Source organism: Hemitrygon akajei, chromosome 4 (genome assembly GCF_048418815.1).
Source record: "Hemitrygon akajei chromosome 4, sHemAka1.3, whole genome shotgun sequence".
In the NCBI taxonomy this organism is placed as follows: Eukaryota; Metazoa; Chordata; class Chondrichthyes; order Myliobatiformes; family Dasyatidae; genus Hemitrygon; species Hemitrygon akajei.
This window is the reverse complement of record NC_133127.1, coordinates 77,490,877-77,515,377: the sequence shown is the minus strand read 5'-3', so window position 1 is coordinate 77,515,377 and position 24,501 is coordinate 77,490,877. Positions and strand designations below refer to the sequence as shown.

Here is a 24,501-nt window from a genome sequence, read left to right as displayed (position 1 = left end):
ACACCGTCCGCAGTTCCACCAATTTGTGTTGTCTGTAAATTTACTAACCCACCCTTGTTTGTCACATGGTGTGAGCAGAATCATCTGCAGCTTAATGTGAAAAAGACTAAGGAGCTGGTGGTGGACCTGAGGAGGGCTAAGGCACCGGTGACCCCTGTTTCCATCCAAGCGGTCAGTGTGGACATGGTGGAGGATTACAAATACCTGGGGATACGAATTGACAATAAACTGGACTGGTCAAAGAACACTGAGGCTGTCTACAAGAAAGGTCAGAGCCATCTCTATTTCCTGAGGAGACTGAGGTCCTTTAACATCTGCCGGACGATGCTGAGGATGTTCTACGAGGCTGTGGTGGCCAGTGCTATCATGTTTGCTGTTGTGTGCAGGGGCAGCAGGCTGAGGGTAGCAGACACCAACAGAATCAACAAACTCATTCGTAAGGCCAGTGATGTTGTGGGGGTGGAACTGGACTCTCTGACAGTGGTGTCTGAATAGAGGATGCTGTCCAAGTTGCATGCCATCTTGGACAATGACTCCCATCCACTCCATAATGTACTGGTTAGGCACAGGAGTACATTCAGCCAGAGACTCATTCCACTGAGATGTAACACTGAGCATCATAGGAAGTCATTCCTGCCTGTGGCCATCAAACTTTACAATTCCTCCCTCGGAGTGTCAGACACCCTGAGCCAATAGGCTGGTCCAGGACTTAGTTCCACTTGGAATAATTTACTTATTATTTAATTATTTATGGTTTTATATTGTTATATTCTACACTATTCTTGGTTGGTGTGACTGTAACGAAACCCAATTTCCCTCAGGATCAACAAAGTATGTCTGTCTGTCTGTTATTTTCATCCCAGTAATTGATATATATCACAAACAAATGTTAAATTCTTTCTCATCTGTTAACTTATTGTTATATGATTGAGATATGCATAGTTCATTTGATATTTAATGATTAATAGTGCCACACATAGACGGACCTTGGAATGCCTTGGTTTATTATAATATGCATTTTAAATACATAATTGATATGCTTACAAATCAGAAAGCAAAAGCGACTTAATCAAAAAGTACCCCGAGCAGTAAAATATTAGTGCTATATTGTCTGCAAATTGTCTATAACCATTGTAAACTTATCAAAATAATTTTTTTTAAAAAAGCACTTTATAACGAATTATCAAAAGTAAACTTGAGCTAATCTTTGTTAAAAGGAGTCACAGATACACAGTAAGGTTCAAAGTTTCAATGTAAAACAAAGCATCAGTGCAGTTCTTACCAGATGTTGCTGGACTTACAATTCAGAGGACTGGGGTAAACTCCTAGCAAATGTAATTACAAATCCTAGCAATCTTTTGAGAATTTGATTTCATAAATATTGAACTGTTCAGCACAGAAATATGGAAGAATAGCTAAGATTTGGCTGAGATGAGATGAGACAAGGACTTTTAAACTTACAGAACAAGATAATGTTGAAAACAATTTGCAAGCAATATAAGCTTTAATAAGACACTGCTCACCACTGCTTGTGGTGGTTAAACTGAAGTGGAGTAATTGGAAAGAGAAGGTTGTTAGCTAGACATTCTTCCTATGGAATAGGATGGAAGCAACAAAATATTATGAGGCACCTGCCAATAGCTTTGTAACAACAAATAGGAGAGCCACCATGTCAGAGTAGGACGCTTTTACCAAGGCAATGAAATGGTACAAACTAATTCAGAAATTTAAACAGAAAATAAACATTGCAGAAAAGTACACATTTCACCTGAAAGTCAACCGGGAAAGCCAAAGAACAGTACAAATTTCACCTGAAAGTCAACCGTGAAAGCCAAAGAACAGCTGCTTAATTATGGTTGTAGAAAAAAAAGTCACGGCCTGCTCCATAATGAGGGAACTTTGCTTGAAGATGTAAGAAAAAAAGAACAGAATTCAGCTATGCATCCTCTCAAGATTGCACTGTTATTCAATTTCATTTTCCTACCTGATTTCCTAAAGTCTAAAACTATATTACAGCCTTGATTATACTTACCGACTCCGATTCCTGCTGGGTAGAGAACTTAAATTCTTCACAGCTTTTTAAGTGAAGAAAATATCCCTCAGAATCTTATATGGGCAATTTATGAAGAGCTATATTTCTCCAGATCCAAATTTGTCATTAGAGGAAACATCCTCGCTGCATCTAATCTGGCAAGCTTCCTCATAATCCTATACATTTCAATTGGATCCCTCTCATTTTTATGAATTCCAGACCCAATCTGTTTAATCTTTCCTAAGATCATCTATTCATATCTGAAATAAATATGTATCCGGAATAAATAAAATGAACCTCTTCTGCACTAGGTCTATGGAAAGAATTTCCTACAATAAGGAGTCAAAACTGTCTGCCACAGCCTAGGTCTGATTCCAAAGATTTTAACTATTGTGCCAGAACTTACAGAAGTTACCACACGTTGTTTTGTACCCCATTCTCCTGCAACAAAGACCAACATCCCATTTGCCTTCAGACTCGTAATCCTCGTACACCAGAATCAAACCAAAACCAAAATCACTGAACACTAGTTTCAATTGTTTAATGCCATTTACATGGTATTTTATTATTCGATCACACATTTTCACACCTTCCATATTTCACCACACTGAACTCCTTATTACTTTTGCCCACTCACTCAATCTGTTCATATCCCTTTGCAAACGTGTTTCTTCTCACAACTGATTTTCTTTACTTCTATGTCATTAGCTAACCTTAAAATTATACAGCCAATCTTTGTATCCAAATCATGAATATAGATTAAATTGTCTTAGGCCAGCACTGATCTCTGGGGCTCTTCACCGGTTACACTTTGCCATTTTGAAATAATTTTGCTATTTCCCCTGTTTTCTGTCAAATAATCAAGCCTATTTTCACACTAATATATTAACCTTAATACCATCAGCCTTTACCTTGCACAGACATTTCCTATATAACAGCCTATCAAATCTATTATGAAAATCCAAATACACTATATCCACCAATTACCCACCAGCTCTTAAGCTTCATTGTGTAGAAAATTCTAAAGGTTCCTAAACTATTAAGAATTGCTCCTCTTAAATTAGCAACTTAACCAGATGTATGCTCCCCTTGATCAAGATTTTACCACTAAAGGAAACAACTTCTGATTATGTCATTTTAAACCACCTCAGAATCTTGAACCTCATTGATTAGGTATTGTATGATCAAGCTGTGTTATTACACTTCTTAATGACTGAAGCCAGCATTTTCTCAATGATAATGTTACAATAACTGGACTATTGTTTCCCCAAATTTTCTTTTCAGTTTTTTCTTGAATAGTAGTGTTACTTCTGTGGTTTTCACATCCCTGGTAACAATCAAGATTCCATGCAACTTCAGAGGATCATAATCAATGCTCCACCAAATCTGCAGCCTCTTTCATTCAGATGCAGGCCATAATCAGCATTTGTCCCATGATTTGCCAAATACATTTTGTTCAGTAACAGAAACACCTCCTTTGCCCCGAATATCAAATTATTTTTTGTTCTTCTTCTGTGAAGACAGGCTCAAAATATCTAGTTAAATATTTTTGTCCAATGGAATTCAAGGCTCAGCTAGAAAACAAAATACGTTTGGCTGATTTGGAGGAGCGTAGCGCTTAAAAAATTAAGAACATATATTTCTACATTATTAATATTAAATATACTCTTCAAGAATTTCCAAAATCACAAATTAAAAAGTATAAAATGCTATACTTCAATATCTTTCGTTTCAGGAGAGAATTAATAGAATATTAGTAAAAGCTTCATCTGAAGTCCTGACAAGTTCATACCCTAATGCACACACATTCTAAATATACTTTTGTTATTATATGAGAGACCACCAGTTATGAGATTTCATGATAAAAGAACAAACTGAAACACAAATCCAATAAAAATCATAAAATCCATTGTAATAAAAAGGAATTTCACTTATTCTGTCACTTTGTGGAGATGATCTTGGACACAGGGCTTTATTCAGAGCAGCTGTGTGGCCTTTTTGTGTTATCAGCTTTTTTTGTGGTTGAGTCAGCTAGTTTAAAATTATAGTCAGACTTTCAGAGTTTAATAGTTTGGTGCATATAAAACTATCGAACTGGTAAAATATCAGATCAACAATTCTGTGGGATTTTAATGACCAACCATTTCACTTCATGCATTCTGAGTTGTGGTTACCACTTTTTAGATTGCATTTACAAAAATCAAACCATTAAACAAGTGAGTACAAAAACTATAAGTGTGTGGAAGGAGCTAGATGCTAACACATAGTACCCTTTTGCAAATTCTTGCAAAATGGAGTTTGCAACGAGTTCAACATGTGGATTAAAGGTTAGCAAATGTGAACACAGTTTAATAAAGCAATGAGAGAAAGAGAGTTAATTGGGACTCATTAGCCTAGTAACAATTGTTGCAAAATGCTGAAATCTAATTAAAGATGTAGTAACTGGATATCTTGAAAAAAACACACAGGAAAGAGTACAGTCAACAAGGAGTTATGTAAGAAAAAAATGTTTGACTAATGCAGTGGAATTCTTTTCAGATGCAACTAAGATAGTTAAGGACAAACTAGATTTTTCAGAAGATTTTCATTATTTGTTAACAATTAGAACATATGGTATCAGAAGTAACATACTGACATGGATCCAGAATTACCGGTAGTTATTAGATGGAAAGTAAAACAACTGGAATCAACTGGATTTTTTTCAGGTAGCTAGGCTGTTACTCAGCTGTAGAGGTCAGTACTTAGGCCCCAGATACTCACAACCTGTGCCAACAATTTTGCTAGGAAGAGGTGGGATCTCATATCTCCTAGTTTGCTGACAATAAAACCTCGGTGGGAATTTTGCATACAGAGTTATAAAAGTGGCTACGGTCTGATCTCAGCCTGTGCGGATCGGAAATAACATTTCCACTTTGCTGATAATCAACACTGGCGGACTCCAGGGATGCATGCTTAGCCCATTTCTGTACTCTCTCTTCACCTATGACTGTATGGCTAGGCACAGTTCAAATGCCATCTATAAATTTGCTGACAACACAACTATTGTTGTCATTGTTTCAGATGGTTACAAGAAGGAGCAAGGTACATCAGCTAGTTAAGTGGTGTCACAGTGCAGCAACAACCCTGCACTCAACATCAGTAAGACCGAAGAACTGATTGTGGACTTTAAAAAGGGCAAGTCAAGGAAACACACACAAGTTCTCGGAGGGATAAGAAGTGGAAAGAATAAGCATTTCAAGGTCCCAGGTGTCAACATCTCTGAGGATCTATCCTGGGCCTAACATATTGGAGGAGCTGGCCAGCAGGTCAAAAGAGCCAGATTGGGTTCTGAGGAACTGCCTGCTACTAGTGTAACCGTGGGTGATTGTCTTGGATATTTCTCTTGCTATCGCAAGACCCTATTGGACACTGATAATGTAAAATGCTGCAGGCCTGCTTCCTTGTTTGGTGAGGCGACAGACAGAGGAAAAGCTGCGTAGCCTCAATTGTAGCGAGGAGTAGGCCTGAAACTGCGGGCTTGCCTGTTGCTGCAGTCCAACAGAGGAGACGTCAGAGGTGGTGCAGTGAGGCATCCATGCTCGTGGGTTGGGGGGGGGGGGGGGGGAAGCTGGGACTATACCAGCAATTTGTGGGATATGTTGCTCATGGTCTTAAGCTATAAATGTGTTTTTTTTTGAGTGACTATGTATTTTTGCTCACTATTTTGAATGAGCTGTGTATGTTTTGCACCCTGGCCCTAAAGGAACACCATTTCATTTGGCTGCATCCACGTATGATTGATAATTAAACTTGATTTGATTTGATTTATCATGGAGACTTATAGCAATTGCATTATGCCTTTGCAAGATTTACCAGGCTACAGTGTATAGCTTTGGTCTCTTGGTTTGTCAGAGAGAAAATTCAATAAGGATTCAACAGACTGGTTTCAGCATTAGCAAGATAAATTGAGTGAGATGGGACTGTACTCACATCAAAGCTCACAGCAATGTTAAACAGCCTGACAAATTGTATGCTATGAGGATGTTTCCCTTGACCAAGGAGTCTAGGACCAGGGGAGTACAGTTTGACAATAAGAAGTAAGCTTTTTAAGACTCACTTCACTTAAAACAACTTCACTCAGACATTAGTGAACTTTTGGAGTTGTCTGCCCAGGAGAGCTGCATAAGCCCAATCTTATGTTCATTCAGAACATAGATTGTCTTAATATCTATAAGTTACCAATCAACAGATATGACATCTCTGCTCAAAATTGTGCTCAAGCCTTTGTGGTCACTTAAATTCATGGCTAATTTGATTGTAATCTCATCTTCGCATACCTAGATTATCATTTTACCGCCTTGCTAATAAAAAAATACCTACCTTTGCCTTAAAGTATTTAAAGAATTTGTTTCCAACAACCCTTTGAAGAAGAGTTACAAAACCTCACAACCCTCAATTAGAGACACCTATATTAGACTCACTGTTCCCTCTAAGCTGCATGGGTGAGCAGCCACACAGTAACTGAAATGCTCCCACACACATAGCTCTTCACTACTTCACTTGCTTACTTATTTTGGTGTCACCAGCTATCTGGGTCATAGTGTGTCAAGATTGCAATAGATACCACCTCTCTCGCTGTGAAGGCTGTATCGTATCCTGAGGGCAGGGAAAGCAGAATCTGATTTATTATCACTGACAAATGACATGAAATTTGTTGATTTTCAGCAGCAGTACAGCACAAAGACAAAAATACTATAAATTATGAAGTAAATAAATAGTACAAAAAAGAGATAATAAGATAGAGTTCATTGATTCATGAACTATTCAGAAACTGATGGTGAATGGGAAGAGCAAACACAAGGAAATTCTGACTAAGGGTCTCGGCCCGAAACGTCGACATCACTTCTCCCTATAGATGCTGCCTGGCCTGCTGTGTTCAACCAGCATTTTGTGTGTGTTGCATAAATGGGAAGAACTTGTTTCTAAATCACTGAGTGTGCGTTTTCTGTCTTCCATGCCTCCTCCCTGTTGGCAGTAATAAGAGAGTCTATTCTGGATGGTGAGCATCCTTAATAATGGATGCTATCTTTCAAGATGTTCTCAATGGTGTGCCCATGGAGCTGGTTAAGTCTGCAACCCTCTGCAGCAGCTTGTAATCCTGTGCCTTTGAGATTACATGCAAGGCTGTAATGCAACCAGTCATAATGCTCCCAACCATACATCTACAGAAATTTACAAGAGTCTTTGGAGACATACCAAATCTCCTCAAATTCCTAAAAAAGAAAAGACACTGACATGTCTTCTTCATGGTTGCATCAATGAGCTGATGCCCAGGAACTTGAAGTTGCTCACCACTTGCACTGCTGACTGATGTGTGAGGACAATGAGGACTAACATGTGTTCTCCTAACTTCCCCTTCTTGAAATCCAGTTTCTTGGTCTTGCTGATGTTGTTACACCACTCAACTATCCAATTTATCTCAGCCCTGTAAGCCTCCTCTTGCTAGCTGCAAATTTATAGATAGCATTTGAGCTGTGCTTAGCCACACTGTCATGACTGTAGAGACAGTACAGTAGGCTGTGCACACATCCTTGAGCTGCACCTGTGCTGACAGTCAGTGTGGAGGAAATGCTATTACTGATCTGCACTGATTGTCGTCTCCTATAAGGAAGTCAAGGATCCAGTTTTTGAAGCCCAGGTTTTGGAACTTGGTTATTAGCACTGAGGGTATGACCATACTGAATGCCAAGCAGCAATTGATAAACAGTAGCTTGATATATGTCTTGCAATTGTCTAGGTGCAACAAAGCAAGAGTGAAGAGCCAGTGAGTTTCCATCTGCTGTACCAACTGAGGCAGCAGGTGATTGGCAGGGGGTTGCTTGCTCAGGCGGGAATTAATTCCAACTATAACCAACCTCTCAAAACATCGTGGGAGAGGTCAGTTTGGATAGAGCATTGGTGGGAAGGTGGTGGCCCAGGGGTCATCTTCTAAATAACAGGTGGCATTGCGACAGTAGAACCTCTCATATTTATCAATCATGTCCTAAATCACAATCCTGGCAAACTGGCCATTTTGCCCAGAAAGAGCGCAAACATTTATGAAAATATTTCCAGAAGTTAAGATCCTGAATTATAGGGAGAGGTTGAACAGGCTAGCACTGTATTCCTTGAAGCATAGGAAACTAAAGGGTGACCTAACAGAGGTGTATAAAATCATGAGTGCTATAGATAAGGTATAAAGTCTTTATCCAAGGAAAATGGAATTAAAAACTAAAGGACACAAGCTTAAGGTGAGAGGGAAAAGATTTAAATGAGACTTGAGGAGCAATTTCTTCACACAGAGGGTGCTGCCAACATGGAACAAGCCGGTAGTGAAAGTAGTTCAGCCAGGCATATTGCAACATTTGGACAGGTATATTAATATGAAAGGTTTAGAGAGGTATGGGGCAGACACAGGCAAATGGGACCAGGTTAGGTGTCAAAGGGCCTATTACCATGTGTACTTACCTGGACAAACTGCACCACAAAACCAGATTCAACTTTTATCAGTAAAGTCCTACCAGACAACCAGTAAACATATACCCACAATCTTACTGACTTTCAAAATGCTTAAAATTAGAAATCCCATGACTTATTCACAAATATTCAAAAATCTTTCAAAAATATCATTTTTCTAAACATTTAAAAATTACAGTCCTTAAAACAATGTAAAGTATAAGGTCAATTCAATAGATTTAAGTCACCTCAATTCAAAATAGCATATGTTGCTCAAAACTAACCTCAGTCCCTCAAACAAGATGAATCAAGTTCACTGTCAGTTTCCAATATATCTGATGAGAAACATCAGGAAGTTAGCACCTGCATCTGGACTCCATGAGGTGTTCAAAGTTAAAACACAGGCAGAACAACAAAAAAAAGTATGCTACAAGAACATCAGATTTCCACGTTCATACATGCATTCCACACATAACTGCTATTTTTTCCTCAAAAATAGTTGGGTAAATTGAAATGATATCCAGGTATCTTAAAAGCTCCTTGAGATTTTTTTAATGACTCATTTTGCTCACATGAAGATTATATTTTTATTCATTAAAAGTAGACTTCTTGCTTAATCACATAGTGTACATTTGTAACTCAAGCCTGAGGTTTATTCTTTTTTCTAATGCAGTTTCAAATTCAAATTAATTTAACATCAAAAAATAGTACTAAAGCACATTAGGCTAAATTTCCACTAACAGCAAACACAGAGACAAGATCTGAATGAAGATATAAGCAGAGACAGTCTGTATGCATACATTATCAAGTAATAAATCTACACTAATGGCATATTTACTCTGTAGAACAGTTCCCTCTAAAAGCAACCAAAATAAAAGCTGGTTAACATTCGTCTTACATACAGGTAGTTGACTTTGTTAGGAAGTTTCTTAAATTCCTTTATGAAAATACAGTTATCACTTGCATTTAATGCCATATTCTCAAGTACAGTGGACACAAGTCACCTTCCAGAATCATAATGTTACGGGTTGGAAGCAAACATACTGACAATGAAGAAACAGTGATCTATTTCCACGTCTGCTGTGCAGTGGTGCAGGTGGTGGCGTTCAAATGCACTTGCTGCCCTTATCCTCCAACATTATAGAGGTCATTGGTAAAGTAGATGTTAAAGCAGACAAGTCAATTAAATGATGTGAATTTTGCAGATAGTAACATTGCAGCTACCGCATGCTCATGGAAAAGGGATTACTTAAAACTGATTGTTTAAAAACTGATGAAAATATAACAGCTTGGTTTGAGTTATATAATGTTGACATCTTGAGTGAGTATTGCCAGACCTACTCGTGTTTTTTCCAATCACACTGTACCTTACATAAGAGGTTAGTCACCTGTATACGTCTGGGCGATTGGTCTATTTTGTTACTTTATTGATGCTTTGGAACTCAGTATGACTAAGCTACTGATTGTAAAGGTAAGATGGTCAGCTTTTCATTTGCTGTAGATAGTGTTACCTTGCATTAAACAGCCCTTCCCTAAAGATTAAGGTTAGCTGCATTCAAGCATGAACTGAATTGAATTGAATTTCAGTTTATTGTCATTTAGAAACCACAAATGCAATGCAGTTAAAAAATGAGACAACGTTCCTCCAGAATGATATCACAAAAGCACATGACAAAACAGACTACACCAGAAAATCCACATAACGTTTGGCAATCCCCAAATCCAGAGTCCGGAGAGGCTGCTGCGTATTAACTGCCTCATTTTCAAAGGACTTTCAAATGGAATTGAAGATTAGACAATCAATAGCAAACATTTATTTTTGTGACTTTATGAAGGTGGACTTGAAGAGGTCTTGCCCTAGGTACTGGCCAGAGCAATTTTTGTAGTGGGATCCTAGGAATGAGATGGTAGACTTCCATCAACTACAATCAACTTGTTTTGTTCAAGCTAATACTCCAATTAATTAGTGTTATATCAATGATGTCTGATTTCATCTGTGCTGGAACTCTTTAATACCAAACTTCATGAAATTACACCTTGATAACCTGGACAACCACCCTCCTCAAAACTCTGGATTTCAGTTCTTTGATCCATGTCTAGACCAAGGAGGTAACTAGAGCTGAAACTGAGATATCCTGGGAAAACCATTAGCAATTAAGTCCTACTTGGTCACAGTCATCAACTCTTATCATTGTTGATTGAAATCAGCCATGTCTGGTATGAAGGGTCGACCACACAGGACTGAAAGAAGCTGCAGAAGGTTGTATATCTAGTCAGCTCCATCTTGGGTACTAGCCTACAAAGTACCCAGGACATCTTCAGGGAGCGGTGTCTTAGAAAAGCAGCGTCCATTATTAAGGACCTCCAGCACCCCGGGCATGCCCTTTTCTCACTGTTACCATCAGGTAGGATGTTCAGAAGCTTGAAGGCACACACTCAGCAATTCAGGAACAGCTTCTTCCCCTCTGCCATCCAATCCTAAATGGACATTGAATCTTTGAACATTACCTCACTTGTTAAAAAAATATACAGTATTTCTGTTTTTGCACTTTCTTTAAATCTATTCAATTTATGTAATTAATTTACTTGTTTATTATTATTATTTTTTCTCTGCTGGATTATGTATTGCATTGAACTGTTGCTGCTAAGTTAACAAATTTCATGTCACATGCCGGTGATAATAAAACTGATTCTGATTCTTTACACCCCTAAGCAATCTTCCACATTAATGGGCAGATACTATTGCAGGACAGCGAGATATAGAAGTAATTCAGGAACAATTAACATGTTGCTTGGTCCTAAGGCCTATACTGTACCCCACACTCTTGGTTACTTTTTTTCCTATTGTGTGGAGGAATCAGATTGGATGAAGACTGTTTTCTGTAATAGTAGGGACCCAAGTAGGAATCAAATAGATTGTAAAAGTCCTGATATATCTGACTGAAGATGGTTTTAAAATCTTCAGCCTCATTTTTGGCATTCAGTGACAGGCATTCCATTCTTGTAGATGCAGTTGATTCGGAATTCTCTCTTTAACTTTATACTAGTACTCGTGACTAGATGTGATAGGTTTATAGAACTTTGCTCTGACTGCTGTTTTTTGGATTGCATGCTGTTTACTAAGGATGTGGTCATGTCTGGCAAATCATTCTAAAGTTTGCCCAGGTGCTGCACACAATACATTCCTCTACATGAATCATTAAAGTCGGGTACATCTCCTGTTGGATGGTAATGGTAGGATGAAAGAATTCTGATACATGGGGTTACAGATTGCAGTGGCTCATAGCCCACAGAACCTCAATGATCCCCAGTTTTGAGCTTTCCCAACTGGTGCAAAGGTAGCTCCAAACAACACAAGATAAGATTATCTCTACAAGAACGATGCAATAGTCACTCCCACCAAAATTGTCACAGACAGCTGCAAACTGGCAAAATACAAAGTTTAAAGTAAATTTATTATTAAAGTACATATATGTCACCATATACAACCCTGAGATTCATTTTCTTGTGGGCATTGTCAATAAATCCAATAACCATAACAGAATCAATGAAAGGCCACACCAACAGGGTGGACAACCAGTGTGTAAAAGACGAACTGTGCAAATACAAAAAGAAAGAAAGAATAATAAATAAATAAGCAATAAATATTGAGAACACAAGATGAAGAGTCTTTGAAAGTGAGCCCACAATGGTTCAGTGATTAAATATTTGATCTTTCCTAAATTTTGAATATAAAACCAATGTTCTTACCTTAATGAAGAGCTTCCCCAAGCACCATGCTTATCTGTCAAAATGTTGACAATCTTCTGTATCAACTGGGTTGAAGTCACATGATCGCGATACTTGGCTGCTCTTATTAGGTGATCACACATCTTTTCTTCTTCACGTCTTTCCGCCGAATACTGGGCACACAGAGACTGTCAAGAAAAGAATTAATGTATTTTTATTTACAATGTTATCATTTTTACAATCAGGCACAGCACATCAAAAGGGCTATGGAGAATTAGACTATTTTTAAGTGTCTTCTTAAGAGACTATCATCTTTCACATGTTTACTGCAGCACTACTAATATTATCAAACGATGAAAATCAGAAGCCTTGTCACTATATTTCACTTCCAGCATGTGGGACATGTGTAAGACTGATTCACATCAAAGCAATCTCCTGACCACCATTGACTGTTAATTGTTAAAATTAATATTTAGTAAATTTCAGCTCTGGAAATTTATGGGTAATAATTGAACTCTGATCATCAACTTGGACTAGTCTGCAGTATGGCAATATTGTACCTATTTTTAATTATGTCTGCATGCTTTAGGAAATTCAAGTCCAAAGTTTTTGGTGATGTTTTCATTTGTTCTGGTATATTGTTTCCAGATGCAAGTCTTCATCAAGTGACATTAATAGCAGTGTAATATTCATAATTCTTTATTAGCATAATCTTCAACCTCATTGGTCTAAAAGTGCAGGTTCTTAAATTCATAGAAGAACCAGTTTTTATTAAAATTGTTTCTATTGAAATCATGGTACTTTGGAAGCCAATACTGTAACTGCATTCTGTGCCTTTACTGAGATTTGTGAATTCAAACACATGTGCATGTGCTTGGACTGCTTTGCCTCTGGAGGAAAGTTATGGTCACTCTCAGCTCTCTCGCTATAGGGTCATTTCCAAGATTAAAAGGAGAAAATGTTAGAAACACTCAGCAGAAAGAGAAACAGTTGAATGTTCTAGGTTCAAACCCCTTCATTAGAACTAGTATTCAGTGCTTATGAAAGGGCTCAAGCCTGAATTATAATTGTGTTTTTCATTCCACAGATGCTGCCTGGCAAAGTGAGCGTTTCAAACACTTTCTGCTTTTATTTTAGCAGTGTGGCGACCCACTTTCTGCGCAGGCGAAGAGAAGGGGTGGACACCAGGCACCGCTACAGCGGCCGTACGGGGAGCCGTTCAAAGTGATCAACAACAACAGGTCCACGTATGTTCTGGACATTGGGGGGAGAGAGGAGGTTTTCATGGTGGACCGACTCAAACCAGTCCATGTGGACTTGGCGCAGCTGGTCAAGGTTCAGGCACCGCGGCACAGAGGCAGACCTCCCAAACAGAGGCTGATCCAGACTGTGGACATTGGGGGGTGTATTGGGGGGGGGGGGGGGGGGGAGGTTATGTGGCGACCCACTTTCTGCGCAGGCAAACCGGCTTACAAATAGCCAGCGCGCGGGGAGAGACTTTGGTAATGCACCTCTGATGTCATTTCCGCCCGGAGAGGGCAGGCGCTAGGGATTAAATGCCAGCGCCGCGAAGTTTGAATAAACTAGTCTCGAAACGACTTACCGACTGCGTGTCGTCTCTAGCTCTGTATGTAGTACATCGCTACAGCAGTTTAAAAAAAGTATTCTCACAGTTTGCTATTTACTGCTGCATTGGGGAAGGTATCTAAACTCCACACTCAACTATTTTTCCTTTAAGCCACAGAACTAGGCAGAGCAGTCTGAGGAATTGCTAGAAAATGTTGGTATTCCTAAATTGTATTCCTATGATATTACTCCTTACAAAGAACACCCAGGCAACCTCTTGCCTCAAATAGTCTCTGTGGACCCTAGTTAAAAAGAACATACTGCATCATCACAGTTGACCATGACTCAGCAAGAATTTGTGGCTGCAATATACCATGTTTGCATTCACCACATAATCATGAATGACCACGCCAGGTCATTCCCAGGTGATTGCCATGTAAATCTATGGAGGCAGTTATTAGATTCATTGATTTTTAGGACTGGGAAGAGCTTCGATACTATACTCCAAATAGGACAAAGCTGTAAAACATCAATGTCAATCTTGTGGGAGAATGGGGTACATTGCAAAAATAATCACACAGCTAGTTTTAATCTCTTGTTTGAAGCTTCGCTAACAGTGCACGTGACAGTTACCACCCTACTCTCCTCCCCAAAGACTCTTCTCATGTATTCTCCCACAAGCCCCCAAAATAATTGTATCTAGCAGATCTATAAGGCTAGATCCCACCTTTCTTGGAAATTACTCCCATACCCTAAGTCAGAATGAGCCAGAATTCCTGTTCTTCCCAATCTCCCATTCAACATACTTGCCAATTAGTGACTCAAATGCACTAAAAAATGAATATGCAGCTTGGATCACTGGGCAAAGCAGGGTGTGCGTGCGTGTGTTGGTGGTCATCATCAACACAGACTGGGAGATTACAGAACCAGAGTATGGCAAGGTCCTCAATTTGCAGATGAGTTGGTGGGCTAACATTTAATCTACTGACTCTTCTCAAAGACTGATCTATAGACGCTTCTCATTCAGTACTTCTAAACAGGTGAAGTAATAATGATTATTCCTGTAATTGTCAATCAATATATGCTCAAACTGTCCCATGGGCACTATTCTTCAACAGCTTGTCTAGGTCCCTCTGACCTACTGGGGTAACTTCACCTACCATCTCCCCCAGACCCTCTTCTGCAACAGGAGGGAGTTTGGATGTTCTTCCCATGAACATGTAGGTTTCCCTTCTGTGCTTTAGCTTCCTCCCACATTCCAAAGATGTATGGTAATGGGTAGTGAGCTACGGTCTTGCTATGTTGGTGCCAGAAATGTGGGCAACACTTGCGGGTGGTCCCAGTACATTTCTCATACTACATCGGTTGTTGATGCAAAACAATGCATTCCACTGTAAGTTTCAATGTTCATATGGCAAATAAATGTAATCTTATCTTTTAATCCTTCCATCACCACAGCAGCCTTTAGGTAGCATGAACCACACCTGCCTCCTCCACTCTATCCTTATAGAAGTTTATAATGAGCTACATCCAAGCTGCCAAGACTGCAGCTGCCAATCCAAATGCCAGTAGCTATAAGAATTAACACACACAGAATGCCGGAGGAACTGAGAAGGTCAGGTAGCATCTACAAAGGAAAATAGTTTACATTTCAGGCCAAGACCTTTCATCAGAACCTGAAGCTTTGACTGTTTGTTTTCCTCTATAGATGCTGCCTGACCTGCTGAGTTCTCCAGTATTTTGTGGGTGCTGATTCAGATTTCCAGCATATGCAGTCTCTTATGCATCTTAGTAGCTATAAGGACTTGTTTATTTATTATCTGTGTTTACCTCTCTATCTAAATTGGAGGAAATCATGGGAATTTATCTAAATTTCAGGCCTTAAAGTAGTTAAATTGTAAAATACCTGAATATCATACACTTGGGTACATGATTCTACAGTGGGTATTTAATAGCGTACTAAGCCTTAATTACTGACCTGAAAAACTAATTTCCATAAGCGTTTTAAAATTTCTCTGAAATATTTCAAGCCACATGAGATTTTGAAAACTATTTTTGTCATGACTTTTGATACACACACACACACACATACATATATATAAATACATACACATATACACACACATATATAGACACGCATACACGTTTTGAATTTGACTTTGTATTTTGCATGTTTAAGATGCTAAATGATGTGCATTTTGGCTCTGGCTAGATTGCCAATGAAAGTTACTTGATGTTGCTGACAGCTCAGCAAGCTCTATGCAGGGGTGTCAAACTCATTTTAGGTCACGGGCCGGATTGAGCAAAATGCAGCTTCAAGCGGGCCGGATCAGTCGGACGCGTGCGAACGCAGCTTTCGTTGCCTCCGTTTTTTCAGCCTGCTCTCATGTGTCTCAGTCTCTGCTATAACTACAAAGTGTTTCACTTTACAAATTCTTTTTCTTATGAAGAAGACTGCCGAGCAAGACTGCCGAATAAACACTAAAAATCCTGAAAACCTGGTACCTGGTACCAGCATTAGCCACATCATACGCCATAGGCGCTTCGATTACGGGGGCCAGCTTTAATAGTAATTAGATATTATCTCGCGGGCCAAAGATAATTCCACTGCGGGCCGGATTTGGCCCGCGGGCCTTGAGTTTGACATATATGCTCTATAGCATTACAGCAGCTGGTAGCTAGGGATTCCTTTGAAGCGATGCCTGATCATACCAACTGTTGGAAAAGTAGAAGTCCTCACAAAGTCACCAGATCTTTGGAGGAAACTTCTTCTAAGGTCAATAGCATGCACTGCCTCTTTGCCACTAGTCACAAATTCTCGTTCTATACATTATTTACAGATATATGGTATTCAGCACCTATTTTCTAACTTTATTACATCAGAAAACTAAATTCATTTAAGTGTTTTTCTTTTATTCAAATACATGCCAATTTCAAGATCTGCTTAATATATTTTCAATTTATTTGTTGACATAGGTATATTATGGAAATATGGGGACAGGAATTAAAAGAAATGTTGAAAACAGGTGAATGGAATAAAGTGTTAAGTAAATGTTTTAAAGTACCCTATAATTTACAGTTAGAACCTCCTCCACAATTTAACCATTAACTTTTCAAGTCCGACATATAATCTATAGCTATAAATCATGTTAACAAGTTACGCTTTCCCTTTTATCAATCTCTGTCTCCTTAAAGAGAAGTTTCACTTTAAACATGTGATCAAAAGGAAATCAAACAACACTTAGTAATGACAGATGGACTTGCATGTGCAAATGGCAAATCCAATGAGGAAGTGGATAATTGTGCCAGCATAAAATTACAAATATGAAGTTATTGTATTTTAGTCAACTTATTTTATATATTGACAGCCTCTACTGAGCCTTGATTTCATAAACAGGTTTAAAGTCTACCAGTGTTGTCCTTTAACTTAATTGTAAATGTGTAAATGTATAAATCCATCAACTTACAAATGAGTTAACTTCCAGCAAAAGGTTACATTAAGCAAAAGATCAAACACTGAAAAAGCAGTTTACATCAGTTTAAATGCAAAGGCTCCTAATGTATTAAAATATTAATGCAGGTTTCAAAAAGTGAAAGGAGATTTGATTGAAACATGCAGGATCCTGAGAGTGCATACGAAGAGGGTGTTTCTTGCAGAGAATCTAAGAAAAGGGTATCTGTTCAAAAATATGAGGATTGCCCATTCATGATAAAAGTGAGGTGAATTGTTTCTCTCAGTGCCATCAATCTTTGGAAATTTCTTCTTCAAAGCAAGGGAGAAGGCAGAAGGAGACAGATTCATAGAATATAACAGCACAGGCCAGGCCCTTCGGTCCACAATGTAGTGCTGACCTTTTAATCTAATCTGAGATCAATCTAGTTCTTCCCTCCCACGTAGCCCTCCACTTTTCTATCATCCATGCACCTAACTAAAAGTCTCTTAGATGTCCCTAATATATCTGCCTCCCTCACCACCCCTGAAAGCACATACCATGCACCCACCACTCTATGTTTTCAAAAAACTTACCTCTGACATTCTCCCTATACTTTCCACCAATCATCTTAAAATTATGCCCCCTTATATTGGTTCTTTCCATCCTGGGAAAAAGTCTCTGGCTGTCCACTTGACCTTTGCCTCTTATCATCTCGTACACCTCTATCAAGTCACCCCTCATCCTTCTTCACTCCAAAGAGAAAAGCCAAGCTTGCTCAACCTATCTTCCTAAAACATGTCTCCAATCCAGGCAGCATCCTGCTAAGTCTCTTCTTCATCCACATCCTTCTTATTAGAGATGATCAGAAATGAACACAATATTCTAAGTGTGGTCTAACCAGGGTTTTATAGATACCCTCATGATAAAAATGCAAAAATACCTCATGACATAATCCTGACTAATGAAGCACTACACATCATATGCCTTCTTAACAACCCTATCAACTTGCAGAATCAGAATCAGGTTTATTATGACCGGCATGTGACATGAAATTTGTTAACTTAGCAGTAGCAGTTCAATGGAATACATAATCTAGTGGAGGGGAAAAAATAATAATAATAAACAAGTAAATCGATTGCGTATATTGAATAGATTAAAAAATGTGCAAAAACAGAAATACTGTATATTAAAAAAGTGAGGCAGTTTCCAAAGATTCAATGTCCATTTAGGAATCGGATGGCAGAGGGGAAAAAGCTGTTCCTGAATCGCTGAGTGTGTGTCTTAAGCTTCTGTATCTCCTACCTGATGGTAACAGTGAGAAAAGGGCATGCCCTGGGTGCTGGAGGTCCTTAATAATGGACGCTGTCTTTCTGAGACACCGCTCCCTGAGGATGTCCTGGGTACTTTGTAGGTTAGTCACCAAGATGGAGCTGACTAGATTTACGACCTTCTGCAGCTTCTTTCGGTCCTGTGCAATAGCACCCCCATGCCAGACAGTGATGCAGCCTGTCAGAATGCTCTCCTTGATACAACTACAGAAGTTTCGGAGTGTATTTATTGACATGCCAAATCTCTTCAAACTCCTAATAAAGTATAGCTGCTATCTTGTCTTCTTTATAACTACATCGATATGTTGGGACCAGATTAGATCCTCAGAGATCTTGACACCCAGAAACTTGAAACTGCTCACTCTCTCCACTTTTGATCCCTCTTTGAGGATTGGTATGTGTTCCTTTGTCTTGCCCTTCCTGAAGTCCATAATAAGTTCTTTTGTCTTACTGACATTGAGTGCCAGGTTGTTGCTACTGCACCACTCCACTAGTTGGCATTTGAGCTATGCCTAGCCACACAGTCATGTGTATATAGAGAATAGAGCAGTGGGCTAAGCACACACCCTTGAGGTGCGCCAGTGTTGATCGTCAGCGAGGAGGATATACTATCACCAATCCACATAGATTGTGGTCTTCTGGTTAGGAAGACGAGGATCCAATTGCAGAGGGAGGTACTTAGGCCCAGGTTCTGCAACTTCTCAATCAGGATTTTGGGAATGATGGTATTAAATGCTGAGCTATGGTTGATGAACAGCATCCTGACGTAGGTGTATGTGTTCTCCAGGTGGTCTAAGGCCATATGGAGAGCCATTGAAATTGTGTCTGCCATTGACATATTGTGGAAAAAGTCAAATTGCAAAGTTGCATTGCAACATTGTGTGATCTATTAATGTGAACCTCAAGATCCCTGTGTTTCTCCACATTGCTAGGAGTTCTGCCATTAATCCTGTTCTCGGACTTCAAATCTGACTTTCCAAAGTGAAACTCCTCTTTACTGGGTTAAATTCCATCTGTCGCTTCTCAGCCCAGCTCTGCATCCTGTCAATGTCCTGTTGCAACCCAATGACAACCCTCCACAAAATCCACAGTACCATTAACCTCGGTGACATCTGTAAACATACTAACACCTCCACTTGCCTCATCCAAGTCATTTATAAAAATCATAAAGAGCAGGAGTCCTAGAAGAGAACTCTACAGAACACCACTGGTCACCAACCACCAAGCAGAATACACTCCATCCACAACCACCTTCTACTTTCTGTGGGAAAACAAATTCTGTATTGAATTGAATTTACTTTATTACTTACATCCTTCATATACACGAGGAGTAAAAATCTTTACATTACATCTCCAATTAAATGTGCAATGTGTAAACTTATAATAATTATGGCGTACAACAGGATAGTCAATATAACATAGAAATACATTTGTGTCAGTATGAATTAAGCAGTCTGATGGCCTGGGGGCCTGTTGGTCCTGGCTTTTATGCTGCGGTACCGTTTCCCAGATGGAAACAGCTGGAACAGTTTGTGGTTGGGTGACTTGGGTCCCCAATGATCCTTTGGGCCCTTTTTAAGCACCTGTCTTTGTAAATGTCCTGAAAATTGGGATGTTCACATCTACAGATGTGCTGGGCTGTCCACACCACTCTCTGCAAAGACCTGCAATTGAGGGAAGTATTGTCCCCATACCAAGCAGTGATGCAGCCAGTCAGGATGCTCTTAATTGTGCCCCTATAGAAAGTTCTTAGTATTTGGAAGCCCATACCGAACATATCCATACAAGTTTCCTGGATCCCCTGCCCCCTCACTTTCTGAAAGAGCCTACTTTATCATGCACCTTACTAAAATCCATATACACCACCACGTCCATTACTCTACCTTCTTCAATGTGCTTTGTCACATATTAAAGAATTGAATCAGGCTTGTGAGGCATGACCTACCCCTCACAAAACCATGTTGATTATCCCTATTATCCCTGATTATCAGACTATGTTTCTCCAAATGCTCATAAATCCTCTAAGAATCTTCTCCAATTATTCATCCACCACTGAAATAAGACTTACTGGCCTATAATTCCCTGGGTTACCCCAAATTCTTTCTTGGACCAAGGAATAACATTTGCTATCCTCCAATCATCTGGTACTACTCCAGACGCCAGTGAGGATGCAAAGATCATTACCAAAGATGCATCAATCTCTTCTCTCACTTCCCTTAGTAACCTGGGTAATATCTTGCCTGGCTCTGGAAGAATCATCTATTGTACTGTTTTTCAAAAGTTCCAGCACATCCTCTGGAACTCAATCCCCCAAATAATGAAGGCCAACACACATTATTCTTTCTTAACAACCCCATTACCTGCCCAGCAACTTTAAGGGACCTATGTATGTGGATTGGATTATCCCTGTTCTTCCATACTGTTAAAAATCCTGCCATTAACCCTGTATTCTGCCTTCAAATTCAACCAAAGAGTATGATTTAAACTTTTCTGGATTGAACTCCATCTACCACTTCTCAGCCCAGCTCTGCATTCTATCAATGTCCCACTATAACCTCTGACAACTTTCTACACAATTCACAATACTACTGATATTCATGTCTTCTGTAAACTTACTAACCCACCACTCCACTTCTTCATCCAAGTCAGTTGTAAAAATCAAAAGAGCAGGGGTCTCAGATCAGATCTCTGTGGACCACTAGTCACTGACTTCCATGCAGAATACGCTCCATCTACAAGCACCCTTTGCCTTCAATAGGTAATCCACATAGCCAATTTTCTCTGGATTCCATGCCTCCCCACTTCCTGAATGAGCCTAGCATAGGAAACCTTATCAAATGCCTTACACCACATACCTTAAAAATGCCTTAAAAATCCATATACACCACATTCACTGATCTACCTTCATCAATATGTTTTGTCATATCCTCAAGGAATTCAATCAGGCTCATGAGGCATAACCTGACTGTTACAAAGACGTGCTAACTATTGCTAATCAGACAATGCATCTCCAAATGTTTTTAAATTGTTCCTCTAAGAATATTCTCCTATAATTTGCCCACCACTGAATTAAGAGTCACTGTTCTATAATTTCCGAGGTTATTCCTATGCCCTTTCGTGAACAAAAGAATAACATTTGCCACCCTCCAATCATCTGGTTCAACTCCTGTAACCAATGAGGACTCGAAGATCATCACAAAAGGCACAACAGTCTCTTGCCCTGCTTCTCATAGTAACCTGAAGTATATCCCATCCAATCCCAGGGCTCATCTATCCTAATGTTTTTAAAAGTTCTTTTGTCCTCTTTATTAACGTTGACATGTTCTGGCATATCTTCGGGTTTTATGCTGTCCTCATAAATGTCAAAGTAATTCCTGATAAGCAAGGTAATGTTGACTTAACACTGCTAGAAAGAAACTCAAAGTTTTTAATACAATAAAATCAGCCAAGTTGTTAAATAGTGGAGCAGGCTCAAAGGGACAGCAGCTTATACCTGCTTCTAATTTGCATATTTAAACAAAAGTGAGAGCAAAACATCAAATGACAATTGTTTGGCTTTTGGAGACTGCTGCAAAATTGAATGAATACTAGTCTATTTCTGATAGTCAATTGTATCAGCAGTCAATTATATCAATAGATTGTGATTTCATTTAATAGGAAATCACATCAGTGGTTTGTTCAGTTAAACAGCTGCATCAACAAAGATCACTGCCCACTTGTGGGGGGTAGCGATCTCTCGACATATCCTGACATCCCAATTGCCAGCTATGGCTAATATGAAGGATTACTCATTAAAACAAAAAGGGTTCTTCAATTGCTCTGCTTCTAGAGGCACTGTTTGTTTTGTATGCAATTCATTTTGTACAAACATCACTTCCTGTTTGTAAGCTGTTTATCATTTCCTGTAGTGGTTCATTTGGACTTCAACTTGGAGTGGTTCGTCCATCATCATCGATGAAGACATCGACACCATTAGTCACTTGGAGACTGGCTGCGGTGTGTCCGAAGATGACTGGACAGGCCAATTCGGGCATGAAATGTCCTGGCACATGTTGGGCAGACATGTGTAGTCACTGCAGTTGTTGTGCTGGTGGCTCCGAACTTGCGCAACTCGCGCTTCAGCGATGCGCCTTGCTTCGTAAGCTTGACAGCCCTTGTGGATGAGGCCACGCCAGGTAGGGCGGTTTTGTGCCAGCGTTTCCCAGGTGGTCGTGTCTATGTCAAGCGACTTCAGGGAGGCCTTTAATGTGTCTTTGTAAAGTTTCTTCTGCCCTCCATGTGAGTGTCTTCCAGCAGAGAGTTCTCCAAAAAGGAGCTGCTTGGGTATGCGCTCATCCGGCATACCGATGACATGACCTGCCCACCGGGTCTGTGCTCTCATCAGCAGTGCGTGGACTGATGGTAGACTTGCTCTAGAGAGAGCTTCAGTGTCTGGTACTTAGTCTTGCCATCTGATGCCTAATATTCTGCGAAGACAAGGCATGTGGAAATGGTTGAGCCGTCTTGCATGCCTTCGATACACAGTCCACGTTTCACAGGCATACAGGAGGGTAGTAAGCACCACGGCTCTGTAGACCTTCAGTTTTGTTGCTGGGCTGATTCCTCAACATTCCCATACAGTGGAGTGCAATCTACTGAAAGCAGAACTTGCCTTTGCTATTCTGCAGTTAACTTCTGTATCAATAGTCACTGCTTGGGAGAGGGTACTGCCAAGGTAAGTAAACTGGTCAACTGTCTGTAGTTTCTGTCCTTTGATTGTGATTTTCAGTTCTGTGTATGGTGCACGACTTTGGTCTTTTTGATGTTGATGGTGAGTCCAAAGTTGTCATAAGCCGTGGAGAATCTGTCCATATTGACTTGCATCTCTGGCTTTGAGCCAGCATACAGGGCACAGTCATCGGCAAAAAGGAAGTTTCTCAGAACAGTCTCCTTTACTTTGGTAATAGCTTGAAGTCTCCTCAGGTTGAAGAGCTTCCCATCCACTCTGTACTTAAGACTGACTCCAGTGTCACTGTCCTGGAAGGTATCATTCAGCATGACAGTAAACATCATGCTGAACAGTGTGGGTGTTTGACACCGCTGGTGAATGGGAATGCCTTAGAGGATTCTCCACCATCCAGCACTCTGGTCATCATGCCATCATGGAACTGGCATACCATCTGAATGAATTTGGTGGGGTAGCTGAACTTTGACATAGTCCCCTACAGGCCTTGTCAGCAGACAGTGTCGAAGGCTTTCATAAGGTCAACAAAAGTTGTGTAGAGTTGCAAATTCTTCTCCTGACACTACTCCTGAAGTTGGCATGCGGCAAAAATCATATCAATAGTCCCACGACCTTTGCGAAAGCCGCACTGTGAATCTGGCAACAGGCCCAGCTCCAGATGAGCGACCAGACAATTTAGCAGGACTCTTGCAAGACTTTTTCCTGTGATGGAGAGCTGCGAGATTCCCCGGTGGTTCTCACATACCTGTCGATTGCCCTTCCTCTTGTTGAGGTGTATGATGGATTCATCTTTAAGTTTCTGAGGAATGGATCCTTGCTTCCAAAAAGACTGGAACAACTCGGTGAGCTTCTCTATAAGTACAGGACCACCGGCTTTGTAGATCTCTGCAGGTATGGCGTCTGCCCCTGGGGCTTTGCCACTGGATAGCTAGCTGACAGCTTTCGTGACTTCGGCTACTACTGGTGGGTCATCCATGGCACTGTTGATGTCAAGCTGGGGAATCCTTTCCATCGCCTCATCGTTAATAGATGATGGTCAGTTGAGGACGACTTCAAAGTGTTTAGCCCATCTCTGCAGGATCTGAGCCTTCTCTGTAATGATAGTTGTACCATCTGTACTCAGGAGGGGGAAACTCCCAAGAGACTGTTTATTCAGTTTATTCTGGACTGGAGCACTGGTAAAGGTGTTTTTCTTGGCAGCTGATGATGGGTCGT

General features: G+C 39.9%; 1 protein-coding gene across 2 annotated transcripts in view; it reads right to left on the bottom strand.

Moving 5' to 3' along the window:
- Positions 1 to 24,501, bottom strand: part of lrba (LPS-responsive vesicle trafficking, beach and anchor containing) — an 807,866-nt gene that overhangs the window by 482,326 nt on the left and 301,039 nt on the right. For both annotated transcript variants that reach the window (XM_073042906.1, XM_073042907.1), the window contains exon 36: positions 12,257 to 12,423. In XM_073042906.1, the coding sequence (XP_072899007.1) occupies positions 12,257 to 12,423 (167 nt within the window). The remainder of the gene's footprint in view (positions 1 to 12,256; positions 12,424 to 24,501) is intronic.